The 13,646-nt window shown below is 32.4% G+C and overlaps 1 protein-coding gene across 1 annotated transcript; it reads right to left on the minus strand.

Annotated features, from left to right (window-relative positions):
• LOC107606914 lies at nt 3,636–4,258 on the minus strand. The gene is made up of 2 exons (XM_016308917.1): nt 3,792–4,258; nt 3,636–3,708 (listed from the first exon to the last, which is right to left on the minus strand). The coding sequence occupies exons 1-2, from the start codon at nt 4,256–4,258 to the stop codon at nt 3,636–3,638; spliced, it is 540 nt and encodes a 179-aa protein (XP_016164403.1).

The raw sequence follows: 13,646 nt of genomic DNA on the forward strand, positions 1-13,646 counted from the left end.
AAGAAGACGAAAACGAAGACGAATAAGTTACGTTATTGAAACGCATGTGTGATACACGATGGTGTGATGAGAATTATTTTTGTTGAGTTTGGACCAACTTAATTGAATTTAGTTACTAAAAATACTTGGATATATAACTGAATTGTATATTTTTATTTTACTAAATCATTAAGATGTAATATAAACTCATCCGTTAACAAATAATCTTTTAGTTATTTACTTTGAATATAAGAGTTTTTTTTGTCTATTTTAATTTTCGGTTAATATATTAATAGATTTTGATTTTTTTTATAGAAAAGCTCTGCATACAAGTCATTAGGGCTTGTATGCTTTACAAGTTAATTAACGAATAAATCCCAAAAACGCGATGCAAGGTCTACGTTCTTCTTCTTTCTCTTCTTCTTCTTTTCTTTCGTTTCTTGCCTTCTCTTTCTCCTTCTTCCTCTTCCTCTTCTTCTTCTTCTTTTCTTTCGTTTCTTGCTTTTTCTTTCTCGTTCTTCTTCTTTTTGCACGTTCTTCTTCCTCTTCCTCTTCTTCTTCTTTTCTTTCGTTTCTTACCTTCTCTTTCTCCTTCTTCTTCTTCTTCTTACTGCACGTTCTTCTTCTTCATTTACGTATTTTCTCTCTGTTTTCTTTCTTCGTTATTCTTGATTTCCATTGTTTTTTGACATCAAGCTCTGAAATCGTTTTTGAAGAAGAAGAAGCAGCAGAAGATGAAGAGGAGAAAGAGAAAGAGTTCTGAAATATGCATAAGGTGTTCTTCAACGAATTTTGGGTGTATTTCTTAAATCCTTTGGGTGTATTTTTGTAATCCTTTGGGTGTATTTCTATAATCGTTTGGGTGAATTCCTGTAACCGTTTGGGTGTATTTCTGTAATCTTTTGGGTGTATTTCTGTAATCGTTGGGGTGTATTTCTGTAATCGTTTGGGTGTATTTCTGAAGTTCTATTATCTTCAAATTTGGCAAGAAAATTGTTTTCATGGAGGAAGAAGAAGAAGAGTCGTTCATAATGCATGGTGAGTAGCGTGCTTTGGAAATAGGAAGTTGATGAATAACGTGCGTTTTATTTACTCTTGAATGTGGAAGTGTGTAATGCGTTAATTAAGTGTAATGCATGTGTTTTATTGGACTTGTAAGACTTGTAAGCCAAAAAGACTTGTATGTGTAGCAGGCCTCTTTTTTTTTTATATTATTAGGATTTATACAATTATTAAAGCTACATATTCCTTGTCCTAGACAATATCCTTTGTTTTCAAAGAACTTGACGAAGTTGTCGTATGAAATTTTTAGAATTTTTCGACGAATAATCATATTCTGTCTTTGATTTTGATTCCATATCAATTAATATGGCTATTACTGCTTATTTTATTTCTTCATTACTAGTTTTGTTTAAATTTTCTTCTATTTTGTAATTATTCACATAGTGGCCTATTTTTTACATTTTTGACAATTATTTATTTCTTCTTCTTTCTCTTTTTTTTATGTTTCACTTTTCCTTTTCTTATAATTTTCTTTTAGTTTACATTTAGGTTTGTATTCTGTTATATAAAATTTTCTACGTGGATCTGTTGTTAGATAAAATTTTCTTAAAAGCTTATTTTGATTGTCGGGAGATTTTTCTTGGGCGATTCTATATTATTGACAGAAAACTTATAATTCTCGTTTACTACGTACTAATGGTTTTTTTTTAATTAATTTTTCTTGCAACTCAGTGTATAAATAAATTTTACGCCTATTATTTGTACTACAATATTATTTATTTGTCCAAATATTAATTCTTCATATAATATTTGAGGATCAAAATAGGATTTTAATCTTTGTAAAACTTTGTTTGCAAATAATTTAGGTAAGGTAGCTATGAATTTTTTTTCTCATGAGGATTGATGATGCATCGTCGTCTCATCATCATGAATAATTTAGATATGAATTATCTTCATACCATCTAAAATCAAACATGATTAAGTATCTTAGATTCATTAATTGGACTCCAATTCTATTTTTAAAAATGTTTGGATCTTGTAAGAAATTTTTTATAATTATAAATATTAGTGTTGTCATGATATTTCATTAACCCATTAATTTGCTGTTAGGCAAGTTTGCCTCATTAGGGAGGACAAGATTGGCCCGCCAAATAGCAGAATTTTGACGGGACGAGACGAGCTAAGTCCGTTTATCACACACCCCTAATCTTGTGATTGATTTTTTAGTTTAATACTATTAAAGATTAATTTTTTTTAGAATAAAAAAATTGTTCCGCCATTCTTTAATTACCTTATAAATCTTTGAGTTATCATAATTATTGTTTCTTTATCGAGAACTCATTTTGACTTATAAGTAATTGTTATTGTAGTCATATTACACATTAAATCTAGAATATTTTATTCATATAGTAGATACATACAAATTCTTTTTTTTTTTTTGGTTTCCCACGGTATCCCCCAACCCGGCAGGTCAAGGACTAATCCGTCGCGGTACTGAGCTCCATTTAAGGGTTTGCCGCTGGCCAATGGGTTGCTGCATGCACAAGGCGGGATTCGAACCCCCGACACTTGTTTAAGCGGACTAGTGAGCTAACCACTAGACCAACCCAACTTGGTTAGATACATACAAATTCTATTTTACTAAGTCAAAACCTGTGAAACTATTTTGGGCTAATTGCATTCACTCTTCAAGAGTCGCATATGCCGGTGTTGGTCGCTTATAGGAATTCTTAAGTTTAGGATAATTTTGGAATTTGAAAGATATTCAGTTAACCTTTAATGTTGTTTTCTCTAAATTAATATATCTGAATTTTTTAATTCATCTATATATACTTTTACATTTGTCCTTAGTTTAGTTATATCGGAACTTTGAAAATATATAGGTTTCTCTAGCGATGGATTTATTATATTCATTTTTGTTTTCAATTATTTTTAATGGGAAAGCACGTCCGGCTGATCGGCGGAGGGAGAGGATCAGCCCGGATCATCGGGCTGAACGACGGAGGGAGAGGAGCGTCGGGCTGAACGGTGGTGTGAGTGGTAGAGGTGGAGGAGAGTTAAAATGGAATGACAACATGGTGTGATCATGTGTTGAGATGAGAGGATGTTACGTTGATTAATCCTAATAATTCAAATTCAAAAATATATTATTCTAATTAATTGAGAATTTAATTTTAATAATTAATTTGAAATTAATTGCTTTATTAGGTTGTTGTTTACATTATTTAATTTCTGCATTGTCCCCCTATACTTTCTCCTAATCAGTAAGGCTTAGTTCACAGAGTCATGCGGCATCCTTGATAATAAAATGTTACGTGCATTAACGAGGCTGTGATATTCAAATTGGGCCAAGCAAAGCAAATGCCACTTGAGGACGAGTCAGCAGCATTTCCTATTTTCCTGTCAAAGAGTTAGTTACATAAGATGGGCACGTGGCAGCGGTTACTAATAAGCGGTTAGAAAGATATGAATGTACACTTTGTCTCTAATCTTTCTACGAGTCACTACCGTCGCTCCAATTACGTTGTTGTCAAGTTCGTTAATTATTAACCTTGTCCCGTTGCATAAACCTAAAGTTTGGTCTATGTTTTGCAGTAGCATTACAATGACTTCTGGCTTCAAAGTCAACTTGTGATTAGGAACTTTGTTGTGAATCACTCTTGTTGTACATCTTCATTCTCATCAGTTTGACATGTTGTGTCAGAACTTAGATACTCCTTTTTCATCCTTGAAAAGATTGCAAGACAAAATCGTTTACCTTCTTGACACTCTTAAGCGTGGGTACAAGAATTGTCCTATTCTGAAAATACCTGTAATCTGACATGTTTTGCAATAAATTTGGATATGCAAAGTCTACCAAATGTGAGAGAGGGTCATCAGTAGTTGTAATCAATAGATCATTTAGAATTTCAACTTCTGACTCATCACTAGCAACAGAACCAATATTTTCATTTCCAATATCAAGTATCCAGTTAGCAAATCTCTTCATTTCACCTTCATGTTGATCTAAAGAAGATATTAGAAGCCTCATGTTCGTATGCAGCTTCAAAATCTTACAGAACGACCACAGATGGGATAAGTTAATAGCTGATGACAATATATCGTGTATACTCCCTTTTAGAATCATTGGAAGTATCTGTCTGAAATCACCTCCTAGAACAACAACCTTACCACCAAATGGTTGATGTATCTTATGTTGATCGGTAACTGACATAAGATCCCTGAGCATCCGATCAAAGTGCTTCAAAGCATATTCTATTGAGCATTGGAGCTTCATCCCAAATTATTAAGCTACTTTGGATAAGCAGCTCAGCCTTCAAACTACAATGCTTGATGTTATAAGTAGATTCATCAGTAATTGTAAGGGTATTGGAAACCTAGAATGAGTCGTTCTGCCACCAGGTAAGAGTAAAGATGCAATTCCACTGGATGTGACATTGAAAATAATCTTTTCTCTAGACCGAATAGCAGAAAAAAGTCCATTCCAAATAAATGTCTTACCACACCCACCATGCCCATAAACGAAGTAAAAATCACCAGAGTCTGTAATAATAACATTGAGTATCTCATCGAATACTAACATTTGCTCATGAGTCATCTTTTTTTCCATATATAAGTTTATATGAGTCAACTCATTTGTGTCATATGCTAATTCCTCCTCTATTAGCTTATTCTGAAAAAGGCGAACATCAGACATCACAGGATATGGCATTGATTGATAGTCTCTTAAAGATCTCGTATCGCTGTTGAGTATCTTTTCAATCTCAATAAGGCAGTGATTTTTTAATTCGTCATCAGTCATGTTTAGTCATAGTAAAAGCACATGATGGTTTTATAAAATATTTAATAAGTAATTTCAAAATAAAAACATTAATATTATTAATAAAAATAAAAGTAATACGAGAATTCAATCTTCATAAAAAAAATATAGTAAAATACCTTAGTTTCTTAATATTTTTCTCCTCTCATATAGTATCCGTCAGCTAATAATGTCCAAGTTGCATTATGCTCTGGTTTGCTAATGCTATTAGATATCAGTAGTATCGCAAATAGTTTTCTCAATTGATAACTAGATGTAAGTTCAGCTACCTCATTAATAGTTGTAATGAATTCCCTATCATCACACAGTAGTCCCATGGAATAGCAAGCATCTTGAAAGCTAGAATATGTAATCTCATTAACTGTCCTAGTAGACTCATATGTTGTGCAACCTCTCTGAACAGCTAACAAAATTCTCATATAGTAGATATCACATGTACTTAGTGGAACATAGTTTAACCTCCCGATAGAATATCCTCTTTTGCATGGATGTCATTCCTTTGCTTCTTTATCATAAACAAATTGATTTGAAAACTCAGGATACGTCAAAGTTTGACCTGCTTTAAATCTTTTGTTGGCCTCTATCCATGCTGAGAACATCATACATTTCCCTTCCTCTTTTTCCATGATTTTCTCAAGATCGTCATCATCTTTAAAGATTATATTTTGCTCTCCAAGCAAATGAAAGGTTAATCTCACCACTAAAGGCCACCTCTGATGAATATCATAAGCCAAAGTTCTCCATACAGCCTCACATGCAGACAAATATCTGCAATTATAAATTGTTTGATCTCATCAATAACTTGAGCATCCTCTCCACTGGAAGTTTCCTTTGAAACTCCAACTACTATCCTATCTGGACCTTTATTCACATACATAAATAAATATTTGATAACATTTGACTTGTTGCAGTACTCTACATTAACATGTGCTTGATAAGACATTAGCAGATATGCATTGTATGGAACCACATTTCTATTATCCATATGGACTCCCTTCTTCTTAGTAACTACTCATGTGTCTTGTCTTCTATACGATGGGTATCCACTATCATTGATGTGAGGAAATCGTTGGTTACGAATTTTTCCAAAATAATTCCATTGAAGTATAGATCCAAACCGACAAACAATCCTCAATCAAAGTTTAATTTGTTTGTCATAAGTGCAAACTCAATAAAAACCGAGAGTATTTAAACCTCGGGTCGTCTCTCAAGGAATTGCAGGAAAGTGTGCATATTATTGGTTATGGGGTATATTTTGGGGTTTTTTGGGTTTGATGAACAAGAAAATAAAACTAACAACTAAGAAAGGTCCTAGCAAGGGTTGAGAATTGGAATTCCTATCCTCATTATCATCATCAATTGTGATGGTAAGTGTAAATTGCTTTTACTTAGTCAACCTCTAACAATTGAAAGAAAGTCAAGTGAGCAAAATCAACTTAAGTTCACAAGTCCTAATCAAAGACTGGATTTAGTGAAGCTCAAGCCAACTAGGAACTTTCAATCACCAATCAACAAGAGACTTTGACAACTTAAGAGTCTCCAAATTACTCAATCCAAGCCAAGAATACATAAATCTACTCTAAAATCCAACCAAACATTTTATCAATCACTTGGAAGGCATAAAAGAAAAGCATAATAAATTGCCAAGAAATATAAATTCTACAACTATCTAATGCAAGAAAATAACAATAACAATTTAATTAAACATTAACAAACATAAAACATAAATTGTATTAATTGAAATTAAAAGCAACAAAGAGTCATAAACATAAAGGCAACAAAATAAAGGAAATAACAAGTAAAACTAAAGGAATAAAGATGCAAGAACAATAAAGTGCAAGGAAAAGTAAATGAAAACAAGAATTAAACCTAAATCTAAAGAAAATCTAACCTAATTCTACCCTAATTCTAGAGAGAAGAGAGAGCTTCTCTCTCTAGAATATAACCTAAAGCATGTTACTAAAACTATCCTAATTGCTCTCCCCTTGTTTACTCTTGAATTCTGCTTGAAATAGCTTCAGAAATGAGTTGGATTGGGCTCTGGAATCCCAGAATTTGCCCCCAGCGTTTTGCATTAAATGAGGTCACGTGCTGAGTGTCACACGTACGCCTCGCATGGCAGATTTTCAAAACTTCATTTCTTCATGAATTCTCCACTTTACATGCTTTTTCTTCACTTCTTCAATCCATACTTGCCTTATAAATCTAAAATCACTCAACAAACACATCAAGGCATCGAGTGAAATCAAAGTGAATTAAATATGGCAATTTAAGGGCTAAAAAGTGTGTTTTCACTTTTAAGCACAAATTAGGAAAAATTCACAAAATCATGCTATTTTAGTGAATAAATGTGGAAAAAGTTGATAAAATCCACCTAATTCAATACAAGATAAACAATAAAATTGTGATTTATCAATCATTGATAACTGTGGTGCTACTGAATATTTTAGGATAATATTTGGTGCAGTTGTACCCATCTTTCTTGTAGAAAGATTTTGAGAAATCTCTACCACATGGTTCATGAATCATATATGTAGACATAGCTCTAAACAATTTTAGATGCCGAATAGGATCTGGCAACTTTGAAGATATTAACCGATCAATTTGAGTTGTCGTTGTTATCTTGTGGTCTCCACTCAACCATAAAAGAATATAGGCATGTGGTAGACTTCTTTTTTGAAATTTCACCATATACATCCCTTATAACAAAAGGCAAAAAAAATAATGTTATAAATAAACTATCTATTTTATATATGTGCTTTGATAAATTAAGGGTGATAATAAAAAATCAACAATATATTAAATAAAAAAATAGTTTACAATTTATTTTATAACAATCTAAAGGAACATTTCTCTAAAAATAAGGTTGAATGATGGGCAATACCTACATCTATCACTCCAAATATAATTCCTTACTTAAGATCCGAGATTATCGTGTCAAGCTTAATTTTAAACACTCTACACGATATATCCGGCCAGTCTTCAACCTTTCAGTTCTTAGATTGTTAACTCTATCAATCCCTTGCTAACTCGAGTGACATATCATTGTGATGAAGAGGTATGGATATCCATATTTCTTACAAATTGTCATAGTGTCTTGATAATTATTAAATATGTATCTCATGCCACCAGTGAAGGACGCGGGTAGGAAGACACGTTTACCTGCTTTGGAAGTACGAGTCTCACCCCTAACAACTTCATCTTGAATCCCCTTGTATATATCACTCCTCACCTTATTTTGGTTGTTTCGATAGTAGGTCAGCCTTTGTGCTTCAATCATAGAAAAATAATCAACCAAGAATTACTGAAATAGTCTTCCACTATTGACAATGGTTGCATACTCGACCCTTCTCTCTTGTATTCTAAATGCTATGAACTCCCTTAAACTCATACATTGTCACTTTCTATTTTCATCAGCCCTATGAGATTCTCGCAAAGGAATGTCTTCTTGGTAGCCATCTTCACCGTAAGAAAACATCATCAGATACTGAAGAGGAATAAATACAGTGTGTGTCTCATGAATTTTTTGTAGGTGTCCAGACTTTAATTGAACTATAATATCACGTCTTGCATCTCCAGAATCAAAATCTCCTATTATTAGACCTGCGACCTCATTAGAAGATGGTAAATTATAGACTTTCGCGTCCTTGATCTTTTCCGGTATAACGCAGCCTTATATTTGTGATATCTCCTTGATTTAGGTAGTTTCTTATTGTCCTAAATGTATGAGAAAAAAAAATATTATGTTGATCGATCATGCCCTTGAGGTCTAGAACCAAGGATTGCTCAATGTTGTTGTTGGTTGCTCTTGAACTGTATAAAACATTAATTGAAAAATATTAGTATTCATAATTAACCAAAATCAAAGTATGAACTACCTTAATATGGATCTAATCAGTTTGGAATGCATGATACAAACCTGAAAATTTCTATCTTGTTTGAGACCTTATTTTCTATATCATAAATATATAACTGCACGAATTTTGGTCTTTGTCCCTCAATTGGAACCAAGCTTCCAATTTTGTGATAGTTTTGTCCACTCACAATGAACTGGAGAGGATCTGTCCCATCATTGATGGAGGTCTCAATTTTACCTCCCAGGGACGTGAAGCAAAACATGCTGTTATAGTTTCTCATATTATCCTTAAAATGTTTGCTTCTTTGGTCTGCTCCAGATATTAAATCTTGCAAGAGCTGAGGTGGACATCGCAAAAATGGCAATTGTACCTTCCCTCACATACAATATATTGAGAACTCAATATTGGATCCTATTTTGGACTTCTCTGATCTCTCCTTATACCACATCATAGTGTCGCAATGCCAACAAAAAAATTCTAGGTCAGCAATGTCTATCACATCTAATAATCACCAAGATAATAAATTTTGTTTCAGTTATATCTACAACAAATACTTTATATAAAAATATACCTTTCTTTCAGCATGTGAAGTATAAAAATAATATCTACAAAAAATTACCGATGACTGCAACTTATAAATTAAAAAGATGAGATCATATAATACGGTTTCATTGTACCAAGATCAAGGTTTAAGTTTTACATGCACACCAATCAAATGATAAGAATTACAATAAATCAATGTTCAAATACAAAAAAATATAATATATAACCATATCTTTGTCAAAATTTTAAAAATGTGTACACTAATCGATAATTTTTTGTTTATAAAAAGCATAACAATAGTAAATAATAAAGTGCTGATATTGCTACTTTTTAGATTATATGTATTCTCAGTAACATCGAATATGGCTGGGCATTCAATTTGCACAGAATTATCTAATACAATTGTGTTTTCAGTAATATCCTCAACTTCTTCAAAATTTCTTGAAAAATTTATAGCCAATTCCTTCAATAATGATTTTCTTTGTCTTAAGTATCTTCCTTTTTCAACTATGCACACTTCTTCTAATTCTTTGGTATTTAAATTAGAATTAGATGTAATTATTCCTGTAATCATTAGAGATAATACATCAATTATTTTATATTATAAAAAAATAATGTATCCATAGATTCAAAAGCAAATTACATTATATTACCATTGTTATTGGCTTTGTTAGTAATGTTGCTACATGTCATCATCATGTTTGTAAAATGCCCTTGTATTGATGTATTACCTGCTGAAAGCATCATGCTTTGGTTAAATTTTTGAACCAGCTGAATTATAAATATATATTATGAAGGTAGTATTAAAGGTAGAAGAAGTGAAACTTTAGCTTTGTGATAATTACAATCTATAATGGTTATCTTACCATGTCTCTTTTGAAGTAGCATAATCTTCCTCTTCAGTCTTGCATCCTTTTGCAATGTAGTTCGATTTTGTACTCCTATGAATCTATAATAAGTTTATAGCATATATCAAAGATTGATTTAATAGACGAATTAAAAAAATAAATGTTTGGTCTTTAAGAAATAAAAGCATATTAACAACATATGTTGGCTTTGTAACTGGTGGATATTGTTTGATGTTTTTTGAAACTGTTGTTGACTTGTCTGGTGACATGGGCTATCATATGCTTTACTTGTGTTACTCGAATTACTAGCACCACTAATATTGGGAAATTGTTCTTCCTTTTCACCTGCAGAGTGTGGATTAATATTTGTAGACCTTGGTCGATATGGTGTTGAGTTATTATCTAGGTAAGATAATTCAAGACATTAGTTTTGAATATATTTTTTGTTAAAGTTTATAATTGAATAAATAGTAGAAAAATCAAAATACATAAAGTGCATGCATATTCACATAAGCAAGTTCCAAAAAAATTTATCCAAAAGTCAACTTATACGAGTACTTCTATTTGTAATGTCGGACAATACCGATTCAAAATGTACACTATTGGAACTATCACTCGAATTTCCTATAATTTTTTCATAAACAAATTTAGTAACATATTACGAAGACAATGTAAACTAATAATTTATCACTTGTGAACAGTTAAATAATGTATAGAAAATATTGTGTTTTATGGGTTTTCATTCAGCCAAAATACTCATGATATGCTACCTATTTGGTAAACTCAATAAAAACCAAATATATGGTACTGATATAATAGAAAATACCAAATAAAAAATATAGTATTCTAACCTAAAAACAAAGATTGTAAAATAATTAATTTTTTTTTATGAAAGATACCTTGAATTGTGCTCCACCTTGTATTTCTTTGTCTTTCAATATCAATTTTCTCTTCAATCTTACTTCTTTTTTTTTGGACTTCTTGCATCTGATGCGTGAGTATCCTTTCTATCTTTTCCTAGTGAATTTGCATTCAAATTGTTGAGTTTAATCAAGATTTAATTACCTTTAGCCACTATGAATGCTACTTTGAGTTGTTTGTAATTTCTGTTTATTTCAGATAGCATTCGGATGGATTTGACAGAGTTTTGTAGCAGAAAAGAAAGAAAGCGAATGATGCTATCAACCCCAACCTCCTTGCACTCAAACAGAAATAACTTGAGCTACAGAGGTCTAATTGATGTGAATTCAGCGGCATTGGAAAGTTAACTTCTAGAGCTTTCCAACGGTATATAATAGTATACCCTTTTCTTCTATTGCATTCGTACAACCCCACGCTGAACTTGAGGAACTCCAAGTTCAGCGCCAGATCAAAAGCTCCAAAGGAAGAATCACACATCACTCCATGCTAAACTTGAGAATTCCCAAGTTCAGTGTGGACTCAACGAACGCACCAAAGAAAACATACTACCTCATCCATGCTGAACTTGAGAATTTCCAAGTTCAGCATGGACCTTAATGAGCACATGGTCCCCACGCTCCACTTGAAGGCTTGTGAAGATCATTATTTATTCTGATTAAGATTTAAAATTATTTTTTAAAATAGAAAAAGATATTATTTAGTTTAAAAAATTATAATTTATATTAATTAGGATTAGATATAAAAGGAAAAAGAATCAGCCCTTCGGGCTCTTCTCTTCCCTTCTACCTTATTCCGCAATTTACAGTTTTTCAGAATCCTAGTTTTCTCTCTGAACCATGAGCAACTAAACCTCCACTGTTAAGGTTAGGAGCTTTGTCTATTGTATGGATTGATACTATTATTTTTCTGTTTTAATTCATGTATTGATTTATATTTCAAGAATTATTTTCGTTTTTTATCTTATGAATTTGGGTAGAATGGAAGTATGACCCTTGTTCTAATTGAGTTCTTGTATAACTTGGAAAAGCTCTTTACTTGAACAACAGTTTGAAAACAAATTCTCCTAAATTTCTAATTATCTGGACTTAACGGGATACGTGATATATAATCCTCTTATATTTGGGTAATTAGGATTTCTGTGGCATATAACTAGAATTGAACTTCACCCTCTAATTGGAATTAAGTGACCAAGGAATTGGCGGTTAATAAGAGTTAGAGGAGGCTAAAAAGGTCTAAGGAATTAGGGTTTAGTCACATATAGTTTGCCATGAGTTAAATCTTGTATGATTAAAATAGTTGGTAAGAAAAGTCAATCCGGAAGATAGATATCTCTGAAACCTTAACTGTTTTCTCCATATATTTCACAACTTGTTTACTGCTTGCTTTCTGATTTTCTGAATTTACTGTTTTAATGCAATTGAGATCCAAACACTATTTTCTGTTCGTCTAACAAAGTAAATCACTTAACTATTGTTGCTTAATCCATCGATCCTCGTGGGATTGACCCTCACTCACCTGAGGTATTACTTGGTACGACCTGGTGCACTTGCCGGTTAGTTTGTGAGTTATAAATTCCGCACCAAGTTTTTGGCGCCGTTGCCGGGGATTGACTGTGATTGACAACTACTCGTTGTTTGATTGCTTAGATTATATAATTTTTTTTCTTTTCTTTGGTTAGTTTTCTTTTTACATTAGTCATTTTGTTTTCCATTTTTTCCCTTATTTTTCTTTCTTTTTGTTCACACCCCTTTGCGTCCGTTTCTTTTTATTTCCCTTTTCAATTTTTATTTTTGCTTATTAGTTCTTAAAATTACTTAGTTATTGTGTTTAGTTTATTTGTCTTTTATTTTCGTAGCTTTTTTTTCATTTTTTTATTTTTATTTCATTTTAGTTTTATTTGCTCCTTGCATTATTTTAATTTTTAATTTTCTATTTTATTAGTTTTATTTGCTTCTTGGCTTTAATTTTCAAATAAATTTCGAAAGTTTTAATTTTTTTATTTATTTAGTTGCTTTATTTTATTTATTTTACACAGGTTATCTCACTGGGAATTCTCTACACTCTGACGTAGAGAGTCCCATCTTTTCTTGTCTTCTGTCTGTTTATGAGCAGGAACAGAGACAAGGAACCTCTTTTAGACTTTGATCCTGAACCTGAAAGGACTTTGAGGCGGCGTTTGCAACAAGCAAATATTTACAAGGCTGCAGAGTCCACTATGGATTATAATAATGCTGTTAATGCCAATGTGGTAAATCCAGTTGGGAATAAGTGGTGCACGAAATTGTGATCTCTGGTAATGGCTCCAAAAACTTGGTGCTCTAATCTCAATTCATAATTTGTCACAACTTCGATACAACTAACCAGCAAGTGCACTGGGTCGTCCAAGTAATACCTTACGTGAGTAAGGGTCGAATCCCACGGAGATTGTTGGTATGAAGCAAGCTATGGTCACCTTGTAAATCTCAGTCAGGTGGATATAAAATAGTAATGGGGTTTTCGAAAATAATTAATAAAAGAAGGATAGAAATACTTATATAAATCACTGGTGAGAATTTCAGATAAGCGTATGGAGATGCATTCGTTCCTCTGAACCTCCGCTTTCCTGCTGTCTTCATCCAATCAGTCTTACTCCTTTCTATGGCTGGCTTTATGCAAGGGCATCACCGTTGTCAGTGC

Source organism: Arachis ipaensis, chromosome B07, assembly GCF_000816755.2.
Source record: "Arachis ipaensis cultivar K30076 chromosome B07, Araip1.1, whole genome shotgun sequence".
Classification (NCBI taxonomy): domain Eukaryota; kingdom Viridiplantae; phylum Streptophyta; class Magnoliopsida; order Fabales; family Fabaceae; genus Arachis; species Arachis ipaensis.

Bases quoted from the DNA above. Each gene is read 5' to 3' on its own strand.
- LOC107606914 (XM_016308917.1), bottom strand. From the start codon at position 4,258: ATGAAGCTCCAATGCTCAATAGAATATGCTTTGAAGCACTTTGATCGG. The intron at 3,709-3,791 runs GTATTTTCAGAA...AATCTTTTCAAG, and splicing joins CAAAACATGTCAGATTACAG to GATGAAAAAGGAGTATCTAA.